Source organism: Sorex araneus, chromosome 1, assembly GCF_027595985.1.
Source record: "Sorex araneus isolate mSorAra2 chromosome 1, mSorAra2.pri, whole genome shotgun sequence".
Taxonomy (NCBI): Eukaryota; Metazoa; Chordata; class Mammalia; order Eulipotyphla; family Soricidae; genus Sorex; species Sorex araneus.
In genome coordinates this window covers 94,695,623-94,720,493 of record NC_073302.1, presented here as the reverse complement: position 1 = coordinate 94,720,493, position 24,871 = coordinate 94,695,623, and the positions used below count along the sequence as shown (strand labels likewise).

General features: G+C 40.9%; 1 protein-coding gene across 2 annotated transcripts in view; it reads right to left on the bottom strand.

Annotated features, from left to right (window-relative positions):
- Window positions 1-436: 436 nt before the first annotated feature.
- Window positions 437-24,871, bottom strand: part of EED (embryonic ectoderm development) — a 38,832-nt gene continuing 14,397 nt past the window's right edge. Inside the window, exons 6-13 of one of the 2 annotated variants that reach the window (XM_055120076.1) lie at window positions 24,492-24,573; window positions 20,588-20,679; window positions 14,298-14,431; window positions 12,116-12,221; window positions 10,888-10,962; window positions 3,352-3,510; window positions 1,749-1,822; window positions 437-839 (exon numbers count right to left, since the gene is read on the bottom strand). In XM_055120076.1, the coding sequence (XP_054976051.1) occupies window positions 713-839; window positions 1,749-1,822; window positions 3,352-3,510; window positions 10,888-10,962; window positions 12,116-12,221; window positions 14,298-14,431; window positions 20,588-20,679; window positions 24,492-24,573 (849 nt within the window). In that variant the 3' untranslated portion in view covers window positions 437-712. The remainder of the gene's footprint in view (window positions 840-1,748; window positions 1,823-3,351; window positions 3,511-10,887; window positions 10,963-12,115; window positions 12,222-14,297; window positions 14,432-20,587; window positions 20,680-24,491; window positions 24,574-24,871) is intronic. The other variant, XM_055120082.1, reaches the window with a different exon arrangement.

Sequence of the window (24,871 nt, the reverse complement as noted above, 5' to 3'; positions counted from 1 at the left end):
CTAACATCTCAGGGTTGAGTATAATAGAGATGTTACTGGTGCCCGTTCGAGTAAATCGACAACAAGGGGGATGACAGTGATACAGTGATAACCCTATGGAGATTATCATCCCTATTTTATTCACAAGGAAATGGAAATGGAAACATATTGAGATACTTATCTAAGACCACAGTAGTTGTAAAGTCAAGTCTTTTTTCAGATTTAAAAGAACTGCAAAGGGGCTGGAGGATAGCACGGCAGGTAGACCTTGCACCTACCGCTTGCCTTGCATGCAGCTGACCCGGGTTCGATTCCTAGCATCCCATATGGATACCCTGAGCACTGCCAGGAATAATTCCTGAGTGCAGAGCCAGGAGTAACCCCTGTGCAGTGCGAGGTGTAACCCAAAAAACAAACAAACAAACCAAAAGAACATATGAAAGAACTGCAAAATAACTAATTTTTAACATGACAAACTTTTATTGCTTGCAACAATTCATCACAATGAAAATAAAATACACAAACATTTATAAAAATAGTTTTTATTAAAAGCAGTAGAGTCTGAGCAGGAGACAGTACAAAGAGTGTAAACAATGTAAACATCACTACATTCAGCTCAGCCTGATTGAATGCCAAAAGACAACTCTAAATGTTCTATGTGCTCTTACTAGTAAGATACATAATCCATGGTACACAGAAAACATACTCTAATTTTCATGAGGAAAAACGTGTCTTATCGCAGACGGTCCCAGCGCCAGATGCTGGCGTCATCACACACAGCAATGAGGATGCTGCTGTCCCTGCTGAAACTGGTCTGCCGGATGGCCGAGCCGCACTTGTGGTGAGTCAGGGTTGTGCATCTGGCGGCGGAGGAGGAGAGAAAGGACACATAATGGCTTTTAGCACTCTTCATACAAGTCACTAGCATGTACTAAAAAACAGCAATTACAATAGCAGTGCTACAAGATTTACAGACAACTTTCGAAGGACCAGAGAGACGGCACAGCACTTGCCTCGCAGCAGTTGCCCCGGGTGCTATCCCTACACCCTGTATGATCCGAGTCCACCAGGAGTGATCTAAGATCAGAGCCAGGAGCGAGCCCTGAGCACAAGTGGAGGTGGCACGAATCCCATCTTCCCAAGAAAATGTGTGAAATATATTTCATCAAGAGTTTAATTTCAAAAACATCTGGAAATACTATTTTATGACACTGGACACAGAACCCAGGGCCTCACATATGCAAAACAGGGTCTGCCAGGTAAAAACTGTTTCATTCATGTTTGGATTATGGGGCCACAGTTGTTTGGATTATCTCTCACAGTGCTGAGAGATCACTCCCAGCCGTACTCCGGAACCACGCACACCAGGAATCAAATGTGGGCCTCCTACACACAGAACACTTGCTCCTGAATGCTAGTTCCTATTTTTTTGCACATGCAGTTTAAGAGGCACCATACAATTTATATGAAGAAAGTTAATTTGGAACTAAGGTACTCATAAAATAATTAGAATTTAAAGTACTTTAAAATAACACGAAAGGGCTGGAGTGATAGTACAGTGGGGAGGCCATTTGCCTTGCACGTGGCTGACCCAAATTCAACCCCCGGCATCCCGTATGATCCCCCAAGCACCACCAGGAGTAATTCCTGAGTGCAGAGCCAGGAATAACTCCTGAGTATCACTGAGTATGACCCAAAAAGCAATAAATAAAGAATAGTATTTTGGATAAAAAGGCATGATTTATGAACAGGAATTTCTAAATACTTACTTGGCTTTATGAGGATCTTCTACTTCTAAATCCCAGACATAAAGTTTGCCAACCTGATTGCCTAATGCAAGCATCTGTGCAAATAAGAAAATACAAAATCATCAAAATAGGCTATAATGTATAAGTGCATTCTAAGACATTTTTCTCATTTTAGAAAAATTTCAACTCCAGTTTCTGGCTATTGTTCTTAATTGTTCCTCATTCCTGATTTATAAATGTAGTAAAAACAGTATTACAGCCCAATTTTGCCTCCCATGGTGGTTTTAGTTATCCAAGATCAACTACATTCACGAAAGGTATTTTCTGAGAGCAATCACATTTCCATAACTGTTACAGTAGGGGTATATTTGTTCTAATTTGCTATTTTTAGTATGACTAATGTGTAAATTAAGATTTAACATGGTAAGGGGCAGGAGCAATAGTACAGCGGATAGGGCATTTGCCTTGCACATGGCCAACCTGGGTTTGATTCCCAGCATCCCCTCTGGTCGCCCAAGCATCGCCAGGAGTAACCCCTGAGCATAACAGGGTGTAAGCCAAAAGCAAAAAAAAAAAAAAAAAAAAAAAAAAAAAACACCAAAACAAAACCCAAAAAAGCAAAAAAGATTTAATATGTAATGCATGTCTAGTATAAATGGGTTTAGTGCTATCTGCCATTTAGGCATCACTGGGGGTTGGGAGACATCCCTGGGGATATGAAGAAGGGGGCTGTACTTCACAGGTGACTTCAGTAAATAATAAAAACATTTTGCAAATTTATGAGGAGCTTTACAATCTAATTGGTTAGTACTTTATTTTTGGTTTGTTTTTTGTTTTTGCTTCTTGAGTCACACCCGGTGTTGCACAAGGGTTACTCCTGGTTCATGCACTCAGGAACTATTCCTAGCAGTGCTTGGGGGACCATATGGGATGCTGGGAATCGAACCCGGGTCAGCCCCATGCAAGGCAAACGCCCTAGCCACTGTGCTATCGCTCTAAGCCCTGATTAGTACTTTCTTGTGTCTTAGCAAAGTATAGCCATGGTTACTGAAAAGCTCTTTCAAAGCTTTTCTTTTCTATTTTTTTTTTTGTTTTGTTTTTTGCTTTTTGGGTCACACCCAGCGATGCTCAGGGGTTACTCCTGGCTCTGCACTCAGGAATCACTCCTGGCGATGCTTGGAGGATCATATGGGATGCTGGGAATCGAGCCCGGGTCGGCCGCATGCAAGGCAAAGGCCCTACCTACCTGCTGTGCTATCGTTCCAGCCCTCTTTCAAAGCTTCTTATAGAATGCTATACACAGGTAATTTATTGCCACAAAATCTTTACATTCTATCTTTTAAAAAGAGGGTTAGGGTAACTAGCATTATGTCACTTCCAAATTTATTCATCTAGGACAGCAACATAAAAATATTAACACTAAGCAATAAATCTTAATAAACGAAGTTATGAAAACTGAAAAACCTCCTACCACAACATCTGTCAATTCCATCTACTCACAGATGGTGTGCAAAACCAAAAGTAGGATAATTCAAAGGTTAAACCATCACTGTATATTATGGGTACAAAAAAACCCAAAACTGTAACACTCTAAAATAATTTCAAAATAAAAAGATTTTACTACCTTTTGCCAGAAATCCATAGAAAACCTCATGTACCAAATATCACACTGGCTGTAATCAAACCGTCCGAGAATAGTGACATTAGATTCACTGGGTTTAATTTTATCTATGTCATCTTCCATTTTGCCAGGTTTCCAGCATACAATGGCATTTTCACAAGACTGGAAAGAGAAATGGAAAAAAAAAAAAAAAAGAAGAACATTACCTGCCAGAACTGAATCTTAAGTATCAAAAGTGCCTTTTCTTTATAATCACTTTAGAATCGACAGCTCTGAAAGTTGGGTTACCCATCTACCTACCATGCAGAGCCATATGCATTTGTTTACATTTAGCCAGAGTTCATATTTAAGAATCATTAGCCAGAGTTCATATTTAAGAATCATTAAGTCTCAATAACAGAAATTGACCATACAAAAAGTACAATACATGCTGAAAATATTAAAATAGTTTTCCAGATTGTTTGTAAAACATGAGTCTGAAAAACACACAGCCAAAACCAAACTTGGCCCTAGAACTCTGGCATTCAAAGATCTGAGGCGCAAAGATAACATTGTGAACATTTATTTTATTTGAACATATGGTCTTAATATGGCTTCGGCTTACTTAACTCCATCTTTCCCCATTCAAGTGCCACTTCTAATCCCATGTGCTCCTCTTCCTTTACTGATCTTTAATCCTTCATCCCCCATGTGTGTGCTATATGATAGGGAGGTGATCTTGAAGGAAAACTAATGAAGTCAAAGAAAGGATCTTAGAAACTGGATTATACAAAAGGCAATGAAAACAGTGGCTTAACATAACACATTGACATGGGAATGGGACTCAAAATTCAGTTACCATCTTTTCTATCTAGTGATATTTGCATACATTATACTTAAGCAGCAAGTGATAAAAAACACAAAAAATTTCACAAAAGGAGTATATTTTTTACAATATGCTCAGTTGGTCACCCATTAAAAATGTCTGAAAATGGTTTTCTTCATCTCCTGAATGTATACAGAAGCCAGTGATGTAGCTGTTGAACACCTGTGCAATGCCCAAGACAGCCGCTCCACAAAAAATCTCCAAATTCAACATGGACATAAGAGACCCTGACGAAGGGTGTATCCTGGAGCTGTACCGGACAGCTGCCATCAGCAGCCTTCACAGCAGGGGCACTAGCCCTAAGAAGATAACATTTTTTTTCCTCCATGTTTTTGGGTATACAAAACCCCAAGTACACATGTTACACAAATTCTTTTCTGCAAAACACTCCAGAAATCACCGAGTATGACTTAAGTGCAATTAGGCCAACCACCTAAATTCCAAGACTCATTTTGGCCCCCAGGCTAGTGAATCAGAAGAATTCTAAAATAGCTCTCTTTAAGGGCTTCTTTACCAACTACACCAATAAAGGGTCCTTGATTTCAGGAGTCCCCAGGGGCCGACGCAAACAGTACAGCAGGGTAGGGTGCTTGTCATGCATGTGGTCGACCCACGCTCGATCCTCTGCACCACATATGGTCTTGAGCACAGAACCAGTAAAAACTGGCTCCCCCTGAAACTACTGCGTTCAAGCCCAGCACAAGGGAATGAGGGAAGGAGCAGCTACCTGTGCTCTAGCTGTGTTCCAAAGGCATCGAGAGGGCCAGACTGGTACAGGGTAGGCATCTGCCCTGCTTGCAGACCCAGGTTCCATCCCCAGCATCCATATGGACTTCCCTGAGTACTGCTAGGAAGTAAGTCATTCCTGAGTGGGGCCAGAAGTAATTGCTGAACATGGTGTGATGCAAAAAGCTAAATAAATAAAACCTGAGAACTTTGAAACATTCCAATTTTCAGCTCAAGTGTCAGAGCAAAAGCTTCCCATATGAGAGTTGAGGACCAACCTGGGCACCACAGGAGTCCCCCCACAACATGGCTAGATGTAACCCCAAGTGGAGGGGGGACTGGGGTAGGGGGGAAAAAACACAACAAAGCTGGGGGAAGAAAACTATTTTGGGCCGGTGAGGGGTCAGTTTCCAGTCGATCCAACCCGGGCTAGAACCTAGGAATGAGTCCCATTCCTGAGAGCTGCTTCTCTAGAATCTGTCTCTCAGGGTGCATGAGGTCTGGAGGTGGGGGTTGATCTGCGTGGCCTGGCTAGGGTCAAGAAGCAGAAGATGGGCTAGTCCAGTTGCCCCAGTGAGCTTTGTGCAGGTGGGTGCTGACTCAGTGTGCCAGGGCAGAGAGTGCCTCAGCCCACTTGGAAGCCCTGTGGTGCCCATTCCCAGAGCAGCCCTTGGCACAGCCACTCAGGGGCGGGGGACGGACTCTCCCTATGCGTCCTTTCTGGAGAGTTTTAAATTTTGATCATTAAACACACAGCAAACTTAAGACTCTGAAGGTAGAAAGCAGGTGGTTAGGAATCTTGGGACGCAAAGAACCTTGGGACTTCTGCACTTCTCTCACCTGACTTTACAGTTCAGTGCTACAGGCAGCAAATGCTTCTCCTTTAAAGGGTGTAAACAGAATTCTACCTCCTAGTCAATGGTCCGGGAAACTGGCAATGCAGATGCAGCGAGAAAATTTTTCAACCAAATATTCCAATCACTTTCTTTTTATAAAGTTTCCTGTAGCCATGGCCCACCTCCCTACATAAACCAGGTAAGATCCGGTGGGAAATCCTTCTCATGTGTAACTGGGCATTCTTTCCCCCCTCAAGTACAAAAGGCAGTTCACCCCTTTTGTCAACACTGTCACCAAATCAAAATCATGTTCCTCTTCCGAAAGTTTGAAGTGCCATCAAGAGACACTTGCAGTAGATCAAAATTGGATCCAGTCTCATGATGTAATACCCCAAATATCCAGATTTCAGTAAAAAATATCCCATCACAGTAAAAACTGTTGAATTCAAAGTTACTGAGAAGAGACAATAGATGAACACTGAAATAGCACTGCACTACTGACAGAACTTGCAGCAGAGGTAGTTGGACGGGCTGAGCATGCTCTGCGCGCAGGAGATCTGGGTTGGATCCCTAGACACTGTTAGGTGTGGCCCCCAAACAGAAAATAATAGAAAAAGGAACTTAGAGTAGTAATCCCAAAGATGCTTCAATGAGTAATTATAAACAGTTAAAAACAAAAGGTCTCGGGCTGGAGAGATCGCTAGGTATACCCCACAAGTCTCAGTAAAGAAAGCAGTAGGAACAAATGGAAATTCTGGAATGGAAAGAAAAACCAAAGACCAAAGCTGAAGAATTGAGGGCTAAATAGAAAAAAGTGAAATATGCAAACTTTGTAATTCACAGTGCTTTCAATAAGATTTTTTTTTTAATCAGTAAACTTTAAAGTAATAGAAATTCTCAATCTAATCAAGAGAAAATGGAAACGACAGATATAGACACACACACACACACACACACACCCACCCACACACAAACAGCCAATATACATTCTAGACTTCCAAAAGAAAGGAAAGCAGGAAGTAATTATGGCATGTGAAGGCTCAAAACTCAGGGCAAATTATGCTCTCAAAAAACACATAAACCTGCAACAGATTCCAGGTGAGTGAACTCCAAAAAGATAAAATGGAAACTTCTTGAAGACAAGAAAGCATTTCCCCAGTTAAGACTGAAAGAACGCCTAGCCCACAGTGGGAAAATAACCCCAAACAATGGCAGAATTCTTCAAAAGGAGGAAACACAGCATTCTCTAAACCTTTAAGTGTCAACACAAAATCCAATACACCTCTGAAGAATGAAGGGGAAATGAGGACCATCTCACAGGAAGAGAAAACTAAGAGGATTTGTTTCCCACAGAGCTAAAAGAATGGTTACAAGAAGCTTTATAAAAAAAAAGAAAATTACTCCAGAAAGAGTACCTAAGGGGGGGCTGGAGCAATAGCACAGCTGGTAGGGCATTTGCCTTGCATGCAGCCTACCCGTTTCTATTCCCAGCATTCCATATGGTACCCTGAGCACCGCCAGGGGTAAATTCCTGATTGCAGAGCCAGGAGTAACTCCTGTGCATCGCTGGGGCTGGCACAAGAGCACATCGGGTAGGGCGTTTGCCTTGCAGTGGCCCACCAGGGTTAATCCCCAGCATCCCATATGGTCCCCTGAGCACCATCAAAAGTAACTTCTGAGTGCAGAACCAGGAGTAACCTTTGTGCATCACCAGGTGTGTCCCAAAAACAATCAAACAAAAAAGTGCCTAAAACCTGCCAGGAAAAATAGAAAAACCAAAATAGTAAATACGGTATTCTTCTTGAGTTGTTAAAAATTACAATACTATCTTAGATAGTTCTCAACTGTGAAGAAAAAATAAAGCAATTATAGACACACTTCGTGTGAAGAGGTAAAATGTTGACACAGTAGATATTGTGTGTTCAGAACAAAAGCTACACAAATACACTCAACTTACTGATTTTTAAAAAAGAACAATATGTGCAAGTACATATGAACTGAACACAGTACTTTATACACACATCTGTAAGAAATTCAACTTAGTAACATGCATCGATTATAATAAAAAGATTGGAAAGATGTGTATCATGCAATCAAAAAGAAGTAGGAACAGCTATTTTACTTCAAAGCAAGGGAAATCAGAGACAGTATTACTTCATAAGAACCAAGTCACTACATCACAGAAACATTAAATTTGCATATGCAACAGCTGCAAAATGTCAAGTGCTGAAAAGACAAAAGGAAAATTCACAACTACAGCTGCATACCAACTACTGTTTCACAGTAACTGACCCACTCAGGAGTAAAATACTCATCTATTCTCATCAAGCTCCCACAGAGCAGAACTGGAACACGATCATAAAACACATCTCAAAAAATTTAGAATCAAAACCACACATTATCACAATTGAAGCAAGTGAGACATTAAGACAATGATAACAGGCAATCTTCCAACACCTCAAACCCAACACCATAAATCACACAAATTTACAGCATCAATTGCAGGCAGTTAGAAAAGTACTGGGTAAGGGACAAGGCTTATTATGTGTGAGCCCCTAGTTCATTCCTTCTCGGCACCCACAAAAACCTTGGCTCAATAATATAAGCCCTCACATTAAAAAGCTAGTAACAGAAGAGCAGTGCAAAAGAACAGCAAGTAGGGCTCTTGACTTGCAAGCAAATGACCTGGGTTCAATCCCAGAGTAAGCCCACAGCCCTAGTGAGTGTGACCTCCCCCAACCCCATGAGTACATGCCTCAGGCTGGGGGCTTGCCTGTGTGTGACTCCAAGTCTGACTCCAGGACCTCACATGGTTTCCTGAGCACCATGAGGAGAGGTCCCTGACACCCCCTTCAAAACAGCACATTCTTCAAATGTCTGAAGACCACGGGTGGAGGCAGTGTGGGAGCGGAGCTAGTCGAACAACAGTACTGTCTCAAGAATAAAAAAGAAACCCTAGCCAAAACTGACAAAAAAGTAAAACCAAAGTAAAAACTAGAAAGATTACTGGTATGAATGGAACCATAAGTGAAACCAGATCCCTTACTATAAAACCTGCAGAAAGCAACAGACTAATTATCACGATACAAATGTTTACTTTAGATGGATACCATCAATTCAAGATAGTACAAACTACCAAAACCTATACAATATGACAAAGTAAAATATAAACAGCTTTTTGTTTAGGAACACTAATTTTAATTTCCAAACACCCATTCAAAATTTTTAGGTAACAAGAGCATTCTATCAACCGTTCAAAGAATTAACACCCAGGAGGCCAGAGTGAGAGTAAGGCCGGAGTGAGAATAAAGTGGGTAGGGTGTTTGCCTTGCACATGGCTGACCCGGGTTTAATCCACAACATCCCATATGATCCCTGAGCACTGTCAGGAGAAATTCTGAGTGCAGAACCAGGAGCAACCCCTGAGCATCACTGCGTGTGACCCAAAAAGAAAAAGAAACCTACTGAAGACTTAAAATGTCATTCTACATAATCTTTCAGGAGGCAGGCAAGGCTTCCCAATTTGTTTTACGAAGGATCATTAGTACGGAAACAAAAGTCAGTACAAAAGAGAAACCTTACTATCATACCCAGTGAATACAAACACAAAAATCCTTCCATAAACTAGAATTCATCAACATGGAGGAATCATAAAAGGTACCTACTACTAACACTGCTATTCAACACAGAAAACCAAGTCTGCCAGTGTGATTAGGCAAGAAAAGTGTGGCTTATGTTGGCAGGAACAAATGACTTTCATGTATGAGGTCCTGGATTGAATCCTCGGCACTACGTGGTCCCGAAGCATCTCTGGGTGCGCCCTGTATCCCCACCCACAGCACTACTAAATGTGGTCCAAAAACCAAGAGTACCATTTGAAACCACTTAAAAAAATATTAGGTATAAATCTAGCATAAGCATGCATAGGACTTACATGCTAAAAACCACAAATGCTGAGAAATTTTTAAAAAAGCAAAGAAGTTCTAAATAAAATGCCACACTTTTTAAACTGGAAGACTTTGCAAGAGTAAAGCTACACGATTTCAATAAAAACTCTCCCCACCCAAACTTCTATACAGACAAGATTAATCTAAAATTTGCAAAAGGCACTAATGTAACTAAAGTAATTTTGAAGAATAAGGAGAGAAATCACTACCAATTCCAAGGTTTATTAACTACAGTAATCAAGATCATATTAAACTGCACTCATGTGCACAGAATAGGAAACCAGAAACCACCTCACACAAATATAGCCAAATAATTGCACCATAGTATGGTGCAAAGGCAATTCAAATCTTCTAACAAATGCTGCCAAACAACTGAATACCTATAGGCCAAAAAAAAAGAGCTACTGAGTCAAGAGAAACCGTACAGGAATTAAGGCACTTGCTTTGCATACAGTTGACCCAAGCTGATCCCCAGAGCCAAATACAGATAACCTTAGCACCATCAGGTGTGGCCCAAACCTCTCACCAAAAGAGAAATATGACTGGCATTTAAAATTAGCAAAAATTAACTTTAGATGGAGCACACACTTGAAATAGAATACAAAACAATGCAATGGACATTTATTTAAAGCAGTTTCTTCTTACAATGAAGAAAACGTCCTACGGAAGTGTCTTTAGTAAATGTAGCTCTTTGTACCCTCAGCAAATAAAAAAAGTGCAAAGTTCCACTATGGATAATTGCTTTAAAAACAAACAAACAAAAAAGACATACAAAAAACCCCAAGTGCTTGGTTAAGAGGTTTTAAAAAACAAAGCATGACCCAGAAAATGTTCTTAAAAATCAAATTTTATCCAAATTAAAAATGTTTTGCTTAAGTCCTTATTAAGAGGATGAGAAGACAAGCTATACTCTAGAAAATATCTGCACACTAGTTACATTTAGAACTCTCAAAATTCAACAGTAGAAAAACCAACAACAAAACCCCAGTCCAATCAGAAATGAGTAAAAGATATGAAGAGACAATACTGAAAAGGATATATGGATGGTAAATAAGCACATGAAAAAGATGTTCAACATCACTATCCATCAGAGAAATGCAAAATTAAGACCATGATGATATGACACACCTATCAGAACAGCTAAAATAAAAAATAGTGACAATACCAAATGCCGGCGAAGACTCGAAGACACTGGATCTTTCTTACATTTCTGGTGGGAATGTAAAATGGCACGGCCACTCTGGAAAATAGTTTGGCAGTTTCTTAAAAAACTAAACAAACTTAACCATGACCCACCAATTGCCCTTTCTAGGCATTTATCCCAGAGAAATGAAAATTTAAGTCCACATAAAAACCTGTACACGAATGCTCATTTGCAGCTTTGTCATAGCCCCAAAGCAGAAAGGACCAAAATGTCCTAAAACAAATGAATAGTTATTGTGATGGTGGTCCATCCATACATGGAATACTACTTAGCAACAAAAAGGGAGAGAATCACTGGTACATACAATAAGGATGGCACTATGATAAAAGAAAAGAACAAACTTCCTTTTTTTACTGCAACTTTCTGAATGACAATTTCTATGTGATGACAAAGAACTAAACACACATATTGTACAAAGGTAAATTTTCTATCTGATATTGTATTATAGTTATTTTAACCAATGGGAGTGAAGGACAAAATAGGACCTCTCTGCACTATCCTTCAAACTTTGACTCTTAAGATTTTGGGGAAGGAAAAAAAAAAAAAAGAGTGGTGGTTAGGTGTAAAACTACTCGTGAGGCCAAGAAAAAACTAAATTCGCTTCTGCCCAAGAAAAGTGCCCTGAAATCCACACCAAGAAAAGGAACTGAATAGCAATTTCTGCAAATTTGTCAATGCTAAATGTTCAGATGACAACATCTTTATCAGCAAAAAGTGTATATTTACATATATGATTACAACAACATGCATGCTACAGCCAGGGTTGGCCAATCACAGCCCATAAGCCAACTTAGCCATCTCTTTGTACATACATTTACTGAAAGACACAAACACACACATATACCAAAAAAAAAAAAAAACCAAAAAAAAAAAAATACAAAAACCAAACATCATTGGCTTTAGATATTACTTATTATACATTATCAGATAGCAGGGGACAGGATCATATTACAATTTAACAATTTACACCTCACTCGGAACACAAAAATAACTCATCAGGACGGTTTATGCCTTAAACAAGTTTCTAAATCTTTAAAGAAAATTAAAAAAAAAAAATGAGAAAAAAAAAAATCAGACAATCTCCCATCTGCCATCCAATTACCAAACAGCAAAACAGCATTAAATAAACTATTCTCCCTGCAGTTCCAACTCACACAATGGAAGTACAGCTTAACAGCAATTACCATACCTTGGAAAGTATCAAATCACCTAACCATCGCACACAATCCACATAATTCCTATGTATGTCTCTGGTAGAAAAGTCAGGAAAGTGAATTTTCTGAGAAATAAATGGCCTGAAATGGAAATGTCAAAAGTTAAGAGGAAAAAGTATAGTAGAACCACAGTGATTTTTCATTTTTGGACTTATAAAATCGTGAAAAAATAAAATGACTAGAAAACAAAGTACCATCACACATCTACTTGCAAACTAGTACTTCATTCCATTTTTTATTCCATTTTCAGCTCTCAATAGTTCATCCTATACACTGAAAACTATCATTTACAAAAATTTCAAGTTTCTTACTATTAGATACACTTAATCATTTCTATACTGGCTATCCCAACCAGTGATAATCAAATATATCTGATTATAGCACTTCGAGTTTTCGCACAGAAAAAAAACTATTAAAACCAAGGAACAAAGAAATATGTAATAAATCTGAGCAACAGGGATGAGCTTGTAGTTCAGCAGCAGGGCACAAGTCTTGCCTGTATGAGGCCCAAGATTCAGTATCAAGTACCACAAATTGGAAAAACAGAATACAAACCCAAATAAAATCAAGCAGCAATTAATGGTCTTTGTTAAGTCAACAGATCTAATTGCAAAAGCTATCGTTTCAGGAATATTTCAAAGTTTGCTAAAGTTTGAAAGATAAGAGTTCATCTTTTATCTAGTTTCTGAAAAGGGAAAATGCTTCTGATATGAATTTGACATCAGAACTTTTTCTGTATTTAGCAAAATAGAATGTCACGAACATTGTCTTTAAAGAGAAAACTGTAAGTAATAGATGCTTCTATTCATTCTATGCTTAATGTATAATGTTTCTGATTTAGATACAACTATCATGGTATTATGATATGCCATGATTTAACTATGTATTGAGCAATTCACATTCCCTTTTTTACAGATTTCCCTCACAGGAAGAGTAGTGAACTAAATAATCTCTAACATTACTTCCAATTCAAATTCTATAGCATTAAAACATTATTAAGGATCTGAATTTCCCCCCTAATTTTGGGGCCACATTCAGCGGTGCTCAGGGGACCAAATGGGAAGCTGAGGATCAAACCCAGGACATCTGCAAGACAAGCACCCAATTGCTGCACTACTGCTCTGGCCCATCATATATATACATATATATATTATATTGTGTGTATACATATACATACATATATATAAGCAAACACATTATCCGCTGTACTATCACTCGAGTCCCCCAATATATATTTTTAACTAGCATGTTAATTCGTTTCAAGCCAATTACACAAGTGCTGTGTAATTCTCTACTGGAAAAGACCTGCATTATTAAATGCTATTGTTTCTAAGTAGTGAAACATAACAGCTCTGTTTATAGGAAGAAAAAATTAGTAGCTCCTTGTGTTTTCAAATACAAATGTGAAACCTAATTTTTAAGAGATTTTTCTGGGATTTAATGAATGTTAGTGAATCGAAAGTGCAAAGTTAACATACAGAGAAGATGCTAACAGTTTTCTACAAGTCAGAAATAGGGTCGGTGAATAAAGGAAGTATTCAAAGCCACTGCCTTATACCCCTTAAGTCCAGTCCCAGAATTAAGTTATTCAGAATTACATTTTAAGTGAGGCTGGAGTGATACTACAGCAGATAGGGTGACTGCCTTTCAAGTGGCTGAAACAAAACATCCCACGGGGGATGCTGAGGATTGAACCTGGGCGCTCACACAATAGGCAGATGCCCTCCCTGCAGTACTTTCACTCAGGTCCCCTAGTAATGTATTTTGACAAATCTTTAATCTCATAATAAACTTAAGAGGCATAACATTCTTATATTGAAAGGCCATGATCAGTGATACAGTTCAATGATTAAGAATATGCCTCCTCAAATGTTAGGTGTTCAGTTTGGTTCCGTGCACCCACACACAAAATGCCATGCATGCACCTAAGCTGTAAGTGAAATGCACGCCAAGAGGAAAACAAAGAGGATTTTGAATACTAAGAGATGGCCATTAAAAATCACTAGTGGTGACTACGTTATGGTCTAAAACTTACATAGTTATTAAAAACACCCTCTAATGTTGGGAGTCATAAGAGGAAAGTGTTGGAAACAGCGAAACACCATCTATGCCATAGTGTAATAAAAAAAAAGTTGTTATAAACACCACAATGATTACCTGTTTGTTTTATTTGGGTTATAATCATAAGATTCCTTAATTGCATTTATCATTCTCTTTGAATTGATTCTCCAAAGTTTAAGCGAGTGATCCATACCACAGGACATTATTTTTTCACCCAAAAGATCATAATCCTGTATGTAAAAAAGAAAAGCTTAAATCAAATATATAAATCGATCAAGATGTGAAACTGACAGCCGTATCTAGAATCACGATGAGTCCGAGTCCTTAAGCTTTTGCGGGACTTTGTGACTGAGAACTCCAGGTTCAACAGGACTGGGAACGGAGACCCTCTACCCATATCATCCTCTCTGGCAACTCAGCAGTCACGCCATAAGCCACCTCTGGCTGGTGCCAGAATATCTCATCGGCCACCATCCAGATTGCATGTCCTTCTCTTCCTGAAGGAAGCATAACATGACACTCATCACAATCATGCCGCCGGACCCCGAGCTAGGCTGTTTCACTCTGGGCACCCCGTTGGGGGTGGGTGAGACCCCTGCCCACCCCAAGGGACCCAGCCCTGGCAGCCGAAAACCTCCAGAACTCAAGCACCTCCATGCTGTCAACACACTCGGCAAAGCCTCACCCATGAGAGAACCTATTCTCTTCATACTACATACCCTACCCATACTCGAAGAGTACACAACACATTTGATGGGGTTCAAAGTAGGAGGCAATCCGGGCTGGAGCGATAGCACAATGGGCAAGGCATTTGCCTTGCATGAGGCGACACGGGTTCAATTCCCGGCATCCCATATGGTCCCCTGAGCACTACCAGGAGTAATTCTTTTATTTTTAAATAAATATAGATTTATTGTGATTTTCCATGCTTTGGGCAGCAAAATGTTTGCACACTATAGTTTAAAATAACTAAAATATTAAACTACACATAATCATTGCAATTTTTGCCCTAAATCATCAGATTCTTTTTATAATTTATTGATTTTTTAATTAGTGAGGGTACAGTTACAGATTCACACATTTTCGTGCTTGTTTTTACCCTCATGCAATGTTCGAGAGCCCATCCCCCCACCAGTGTCCATTCTCCACCACTTATGAACCCAGTATCCCTCCCACCCCCCATCCTATCCCCCCCACCCCACCCCGCCTCTGTGGCAGAGCATTCCAATTTGTTCTCTCTCTCTCCTTTTGAGTGTTGTGGTTTGCAATAGGGGTATTGAGTGGCCATCATGTACAGTCTCTAGCCTACTTTCAGCGTGCATCTCCCTCTCCACTCGGATTTCCAATCACATTTTACTTGGTGTTCCCTTCTCTATCTGGGATGACTTTCCCCCAGCGTGTGAGGCTAGCTTCCAAGCCATGGAGCCAACCATCCAGGAGTGATTCTTCAGTGCAGAGCCTGGAGTAACCCCTGACCATCGCCCAGTGTGACCCCCCCCAAAAAAAAAGTAGGCAACCAATCTTAGAGGGAAATAAATTTTTTACACACACACACACACACACACAAAAGCACATGGCCTCAATCTTTAACATGTCAGTGATCTCTAATGGAAGGGCTTAATGGGGGGCTGGATCGATAGCACAGTGGGTAGGGTGTTTGCCTTGCATTCGGCCAACCCAGGTCCAATTCCCAACATCCCATATGGTCCCCCGAGCAACGCCAGGAGTGATTCCTGAGTGCAGAGTCAGGAGTAATCCCTGTGGATCGCCAGGTGTGACCCAAAAAGTTAAAACAAAACAAAACAAAAACCAAAAGCCACAAGGGCTTAATGGCCCCTCGGTGAAACACGACAATCTTCACACTCTTTCCTCTAAGGATACATTTTTTTGTTACAGTTTCAGTGGTTTTTCATAACAAATAATACAACATATATTACTCCAGTTCCCTTCTGGGGCAGGGATTGGGATTCAGGATGGAAGCATCCAAAATATGGTGGTGGGAAGGTAATGGTGGTGGGATTGGTGCTTGAGTATTAAATGTAATCAAATATTGTGAACTTCTTTATAAAATTAAAAAAAAATTATTTTTAAAGTGAGGTTTCCCATTACCCACATATCTAAGTCAAACTTTTAGCTCCACTGGTTTTCAGTCTTTGTGACTCTGAAAGTACATCTCCTGGCTAGAAAGAACCAAGGGCTTGGAGAAAAGCTTTGCAGGCCACAGCACCGCCTCCCAAGCACAATTTCAGCATAGCAAAACCAGAGTTGGATTTACAGCAGTTATTTTCCCGCTAATGTCATGGCGCAAGCGCGAGGCGGGGGTGGGAGTGAATGCAAACCTAAACTCCTGCATGAAAAAAGCATGTATGTGTGCGGGGCTGGAGAGATAGTGCAGCGGGTAGGGCGTTTGCCTTGCATGCGGCTGACCCGGGTTCAATTCCCAGCATCCCATATGGTCCCCTGAGCACCACCAGGAGTAATTCCTGAGTGCAGAGCCAGGAGGAACCCCTGTGCATCGCTGGGTGTGACCCAAAAACCAAAAAAAAAAAAAAAAAAAAAAAAAAAAAAAAAAAAAAAAAAAAGCATGTGTGCCCTGAATGGTCTCCCTGGTCCCCAACATGCCAATTTAGTCTTTGAGATTAATTCAATCTCAAGTACAATTTTGCAATAATCTAAACATTTAAAATTTGGTGCTTACTGAATTCATAAATCTGCTCCCTACAACTTTCTTAATTACCTCATTGTTAAGGAAAACAAGACACTATTGGAGTCAGCAGTCCTTATTATATAAAGATTTTCTCTTTGCGGGGCGTGTGTATTTGTGTGTGTGTGTGTGTTCCTATGATCTTCCCTTTGTGGAGGTGTGTGTGTGTGTTCTTATGATCTTCCCTTTGCGGGTGTGTGTGTGTGTGTGTGTTTTCGTTCCTACATCTGAGTCAAACCTGGGGTGCTTGGGGATTGCGCAGCAATGTTCAGAGGTCCTGAGCCCTGGTCTCCTGCACTGAAAGAGGGCTTATGTCCCGTATCCACCTAATATAGATACTGATAATACATCCATAACGCCACATTACAATTTCTGGAAAATTCAAATTTAAGTTTAAAGACTCAGTAACGTACTGCCAAAGAGCTAGCTCAAAGGGCTGGAGTACAGAAATCTGGGTGTGAGTCCCAGGATGTCAGTCTCTGACAAGAGTGCCCAAGCACAGAGGCAGAGTAATCCTGGAGTACCCCGGAATGTGTCAAATCAAGCAAAGCAAGACTCAGTAATCTGAAGTGTTTGCCTGGCAAGCTTGAGGTCTGACTTCAAACTCTTAACACCATTTGAACACACCCACCCAGAACTAAGGTGTTCCCCACAGTTACTGTGAGGAACTCCAGACAAAAGGGACAAGAAGATGGCTCTAAGCGTCAGAACCATCTAGAGTATGTAGTAAGCTGCATCAGTAATGCCTCTGTTTCACGTGTAAAGGGATCCTGATAGCACCATGGCCTGGAACCCCAGAAATAGGAGAACAGAGAGCTGTGGAACAGGATAAATGGAAAATAAGTTGTAACAGTGTGAAAAAGTAAACCTGACTAAAGATACTTAGTCCTTGCAACATACCAACAGATCTTAATACATAAAAATTAAAACACACCATCAGAAGTCATTTAAAACAGTGTGAACACAAAACACTTACTAAAAATACGTATTTCAACTTACAGTAAAAATATTTCTGAGAAAAGAAAAAAAAAAAAGAAAGAAATATTTCTGAGAGTCAGTCTCGGGCTGGGGCTGGTACCGGCTCCGGCTTGCGCTCCGCCGAGATTCGAACTGGGTGGCCATGCGTTTGCATGGCCGCTTTGATGCTGAACGACCAAGATCCAGAGGCAGCTAGATTACTTCTGAACCCAGCAAGTGCTCGCAGCCATGACCCCAGACTGTGAGCTAAGCTTTTGCTTTATGCTGCCCCAGAAAGGGAAATGAAATTTCCCACTTAAATCTCTATGTACTTAATTACTAAAACACAGAAATCCCAAACCGCGCGGCTGCGTGACCTTTTACCTCTTCATTCTCATTAGTGGAGAACTAATTATCAAATGTTTCCTTGTCAATAGGGCCGTATTTTGGGGGGGAAAAACTCCAAGAAGAACAGTAAGTTCTGTGTTGAAACCCCAACAACAACAGTGAGTTTTGGGTTGAAATATGGAATGTAATCAAGGTAAATAGAAAATGAAGTGAATTTTATCAGTTATGCAGGTGGGGGTTGGGGGTGGGAGGTGTACTTTTTTTTTTTGGTGGTGAAATATGGGCACTGGTGAAGGGATGGGTGTTTGAACATTGTATAACTGAGACATAAGCCTGAGAACTTTGTAACTTTCCACATGGTGATTCAATAAAAAAAATTTAAAAAATTTTCTGAATATTTTTAATTCAAAAATATTCTGAACTCCTACCTAGTTAAACCTTCTCCTTTGTAATTAAGCAAAATGTAAGGTAATGTTTCCAGATTAATAAAATATTCAGCTGGTAGTAATATTTCTGAGAATATTGTGTATGGCTTATAAAACATAAAAAGACTTCATTCGGGAGAAACAGCCAAACGCCATGTCTCCAAAAACATGATCACTGTATCACTGTCATCCAATTGTTTATCATTTACTCGAGTGGGCACCGGTAACATCTCTACTTTCCCAGCCCTGAGATTTTAGCAGCCTCTCCTTACTTGTCTTTTCCCAACCACTGGAGGCTCTTTGAGGGTCAGGGGAATGAGACCTATCACTACTGTTTTTGGCATATCGAATACGCCATGGGTAGCTTGCCAGGCTCTGCCCATGTGGGTGGGATACTCTTGGTAGCTTGCCGGGCTCTCCGAGATATATATATGTATTTCATCACTGTCATCCCGTTGTTCATCGATTTGTTGAGCGGGCACCAGTAACGTCTCTCATTGTTACTCTTGGTAGCTTGCCGGGCTCTCCGAGAGGGGCGGAGGAATCAAACTCAGGTCGGCTGCATGAAAGGTGAACGCCCAACCGCTGTGCTACCGCTCCAGCCCATATATATTTATATATATATATATATATATATATATTACATATTTAATAAAATAAATTAAAATAAATACAACACACATACATATATATTACTCTATGATTTGTTGCCTACTGTCTAACTCCACTGAATACGGTATGGTAATTATGGGAAATGGGTAGGAAGTGTCTTATGGCCACACGGTCCGGAAAGCAGCCTGGAGCTTGGCGGCAGTTGAGTAGTGGAAGTTGGCTGCCGGGGCTGGGTCCCTTGGGAGGGGGAGGGTTCTCACCTGCCCCTCTCTGGGGTGCCCCGAGTGAAAACAGCCTGGTGCAGAGTCCAAAAACATGATATTGCCAATTTTTCCACGGCAGACTGGTCTGGGCTGAGAACTCAGGAAGCCTCGGAGCGGAGGGCAGATTCCCGTCTGCCTAAAGCCAGCAGCCCACAGCCCCAACCAACACGCTCCACAGGCGCACCTCAAACTGCCAGGCCACCAAACTGTTCCAGGTCTACAGCTCCTGGGTGGCACACCACCTCAAAATCTCATAGTCCTGTCGGCCCTATCCTGCAAAGCTTCACAGAAGCCCCGGGCAGGCGCTGGTGCTGAGAGCTCACCTAATACCAAGCAACTCTGCACATCCTCAACGGCTTTGGCAAAGTCCTTGTGACTTAGAAAAATTGTATCAAATTGACTCTTGATAATCCTATTTACTTTTGTGTTGTAACGAACAATGAGGCCAATTTGTACCTCACAGGGTCAGGGTGGGGTGGAGAGTGGGAAACTGGGGACACTGGTGTAAGGAAGGTCACACTGGTGTTGGAACTTTTTTTTTTTCTTTTTGGGTCACACCTGGCAATGCACAGGGGTTACTCCTGGCTCTGCACTCAGGAATCACCCCTGGTGGTGCTCAGAGGACCATATGGGATGCTGGGAATCGAACCCGGATTGGCCGCGTGCAAGGCAAACGCCATACCCGCTGTGCTATCACTCCAGCCCCAGGTATTGGAACATATAAGACCTGTAACAACTATTATGAACAGCTTGGCAAATCAAGGTGTTACAATAAAATTTTAAAGATTGTTTTTTTCCTCCACATTAAGATGAAATTTTTTTTCGCTTTTTCTTTTTGGGTCACACCGAGCAATGCACAGGGGTTACTCCTGACTCTGCACTCAGGAATCACTCCTGGCGGTGCACGGGGGACCATATGGGATGCTGGGAATCGAACTCGGGCAGGCCTTGTGCAAGGCAAATGCCCTACCCACTCGCTGTGCTATCGCTCCAGCCCCTAAGATGAAAATTGTAACCAACTGTTCAGCAAGCCTTCCCCCAAAAAAGAAGAAAAGCTTTCTTATAAGGGAAACTTACAGCACTCAAAACTTCATCTCTGTGTCCTTCTACACCTCCAAATATTGCCACAAGAGTGTCTGTTTGAATATTCCATAATCGCAAGGCATGATCTAGTACAGACAAAAATGAAGATGAACAAAACTTGTTTAAATATGTAACAGCTTCAAAAGTTTGTACATAAAAGACCAAGATTGGAATCCATATTACACACAAACAAAATATATAACCTACAGACTTCCTAAATATGACTTCACTGTTATGAATAAGACTGTATACTAATAAGCATTTGATTCCACTACAAGATTTTTGCAGCAAATCCAAAAAACTGTGCAGGATAATTTTAGTTTTTGAGAACAGTCAAGCCATCTTATTTTTCATTAAACTAAAACATTACAAGGCACAGCAGTATTACTTGTAAAAAATGCCACATACAGTTCAAAATGTAACAATGGACATTAATATTACATATTACACAGGTTATAAAGAGACAGTAATATCAGCAGTGAAAACCAACAATAGTATATAATTGGAGGGGTATAGCTGGGTCTTGAGCCACCTCTGGTGGTGCTGAGACACCCATGGCGACAGGGATACCGTCAGGACCAGCTGCGCTCAGGGCAAGCACCTAAGCACTGTATTCTCTCTCTGACCTGGAACAGTTTTCTGGCATTGGAGAGAGCTCAACAGGAGCAGCTGGTTTGCAGGAGTCCTGGATTCAACCCTCGGCGCCACACGGTCCCTGAGCATGGCCAGCAGCAATCCCAGAACACTGAGGCAGAGGACCCTCCACTACTGGGCATAGCCAGAAAAAGATCTTCATTACATTTCTGTGTGTGTGAACACTAGTTTCCATTCTCTTCATAACAGGCAAATCTAAAATTGTCAGACCATTTTTCAGCTGTGGTTACATTTTATATTCACACTCTCAATGTATGAGGAATTCCTCTGTACGTGAGGATTCCAATTCCCACATCCTAATTAATGTACTTTCAGATTACAGCCAAGCTAGTATGTATGAACTGGTACCCCTGCTTTCCATTTGTACTTCCCTAACAACAGGATTATTTTGCAACTTTACTTTTGCAAAACATTAGACTCCACTACTTGGGAAGATACCTTTTCCAAACCTGTCCATTCTTCAGGGTACAGCACACAGTGAGTGGGGTGTTTGTCTGGAGTCTGATCCCCAGCCTGCAATGTGGCATCAAAGCACAGGAGGGTGATGCCTGAGTTCACAGTCAGGAATAAGTCCTGATTTGTGTCCAGGCTGTGTCCCTTCCCCCAAAGCTTCTGCCCACTTTCAACATTTAATGTTGAATTCTATGTCCCTTATGATAGATATAAGACTTACAAATATTTCCTTCTATTCTGTAGGTTATCTTTTCAATTAATGCTAATGTTTGTGTTGCTGCTATGGCCCCAATCCCCTCCCCCCCAAAAAACAACAATACTGTTTGTGGTAAAGTACTGGTTCATTTCCAAAAACTTTTATTAAAAAATCAAAATCGCCAGCATTGCTAGGATGTGGAGATAATGGGAACCCTCATTCACTGCTAGTGGGAGTGTCAACCGACTCAAACTTTTTGGAGAACACACATTGCAAATTAAGAACTGAGTTTTAAAAAAACCTAGCAATTTTGCCTCTTGCTAGTTACACTAAAGGTCTTTTAAAAGTTCTTATTATTACTTTATTATTCTTCTTTATGTTTACTTCTAGCAGTGCTCACAAGGGTTTTATTCCAGGGGCTCCTGGGACCATGTGTGGTGCCAGCCAAATGCCCTGCCCTTTACATTACCCCTCAAGGAAAAAAAGCCCCTCAATTCTGAGAAGACATTCAGACTCAGATGTTCACTGCAGCACTAGCCAGAACATAACAAACCAAGTGTCCAAAATGAGTAAAGTAACTGGCATCCACACAATGGAATACTATTCAGCTATCAGAGAAGAAAAACCATGTGATTTATACCATGTACACGAACTCGGAGAGCTAAGCTGAGTGAAGTTAGCCAGGAGGCGGAAACACATGTGTGTGGGCCATAAAAAAACATATTAAGGGAGAAACAAATGACCAAAGAAATGAATCTCAGATTGGTATGCAGAATTGAGCTTGCCACAGGGGGTGGGAACGACCGAAAATTATAGAGCAAAGTGGACACTGAAGTTACATATGGATGATTATCATTAATTGCATTGTAAATTGGTGTCTTAAAAAATAGTAATTATGAAATAAAATAAGAAATAGCAATTATGAAAGTCCCGGCACATTGAAATTCCAGGAAGCAACTTTAAAAAGTTGTGCTATTAGGACATTTGAGGCCCCTTTTGTTTTTACCTTAGGTAAAGGAATAATAGCTAAGCGTCTACTTCCTATTACCAAAGCAGAGAGGGGCAGGGAGCAGAGCAGGCGGAGCACACACTGCGCACTCGGGGGGCCTGAGTCTGCTCCTGAGCAGACCGAAGGACCACCCCAAGACACAGGCACAGAGTGTATGTGATCAATTGTTCTACACCTTTGGTTCTGGAACTATCCCAGGCAGTTCGGGACTCCTGGGTTGGTGCTGAGAAGCACAAGCAGTACTGTGGCAAAGCATGCTCTCTACCACTTAAGCACTGCATTGGTCCTATGAGCTCTTTTGAAGTGTTTACCACCAAATTTAAGGCTTGGTAGTTTCAAAAAACTTACACTTAAGCATGTTCAAGAGGGTTTTCTTTTGTTGGCTTTTTTTGAGGGGGGGGTCACACCAGTGATGCTCAAGGGTTACTCCTGGCAGTGCTTGGGGAACCATATGGGAAGCCAGGGATCAAAATAGGGTTGGGGGCCTGGAGCGATAGCACAGCGGGCAGGGCGTTTGCCTTGCATGCGGCCGACCCGGGTTCGATTCCCAGCATCCCATGTGGTCCCCCGAGCACTGCCAGGTGTGACCCCCCACAAAACAAACAAACAAAAAAAAAAGCAGGGTTGGGCCACATGTAAGGCAAACGCCCAACCCATTATACTACTGCTCCGGCCTCCTAAAATCATACTGGAGCATGCTTTAATGAGTTTTAATGAGAACATCTATGAGTATGGGCAATATGAGTAGACTATAGCTTTAACAAGCTTTCAACTATAAACTTGACTAGATAACATGAAGAAAGCAAGGATAAATTGTAAGCAAGAAAAAATGCAGTTCAGAAAGCGCAAAAATGATTGAGAATTAAATGGCATTTGTGAACTATTTTTTTTTTTTGAGTCACACCCAGCGATGAACAGAGGTTACTCCTGGTTCATGCACTCAGGAATTATTCCTGGTGGTGCTTGGGATGCTGGGAATAGAACCCAGGCTGGCTGCTGTGCTATCACTCCAGCCCCCATGTGGCATTTCTGAACCAGTTAAAAAGAATATGCCAAAATAGGGGTGGAACAAAGCAATGTTTCTCTTTACAAGAAGAATTTCAAAGAGCTGATGCTGGAGACCGAATCTTAAGTAGTTCTACAGGAAATCGTTTGTAAAACAAAACTTGGTAGGCCAGGCTGAGCTCAGTATTGAACCACTGGTCTTGTATGTATAAAGCCCTAGATTTAATCTCAGGCACTGCACAATCTGTTGTTATCAAAAATCAAAACCATGAAGAAATGATTTTCAAAACCATCTGTAAAACTTAAAAATTGTTTTGCTGATATACAATTTGATGAAGCTCAATACCTTATTCAATTAAAGCCAAAATTCTAGATCAATGCAATATAGTAAAGAATAATACCTAACCCAACCCTAAGTACCTTGGGTCCCTTTTTCTTAGGAATGACAAGGTAGTCTGACATTTTACTAAAAGTTACCATTTCAAATTTTTGGCTCCCCTACCTTACAACAATTGTGCCTATAAGAGGAAAAAAATCATTTCTAAAAAAAGTATGACTGAAGAAGCATTTCCTTCTCTTACCTTTACTTACAGACAAGAGAAGATTTGGATCTCGTGGATGGAATTTCAGTTCATTGATAGCATTTCCATGGCCAACGTAGTGCTGAAGGGGGAAAAAAAGCAAGTCTCAGATCTGTCAGTAAATTCTTTTTCCATTAAATGAGTGGAAAGTTTTTGTGGTTATATTTTAAAAAAAACTAACAAATTTGTAGGGCAACAAAAATGCTCAAGCTCATCTACAGATATTGTACTGAAATTAAATCAGGCACACGTAAGGGTTTATTTTTATATACCGTATTAGATTAACTCAGGCACGGGTTCTTTTGGGGGCCACCCCCAGCAATGCTCTCAGCTCTGCACTCAGAAATCACTCCTGGGGGTGCTCAGGGAACCCTATGGGA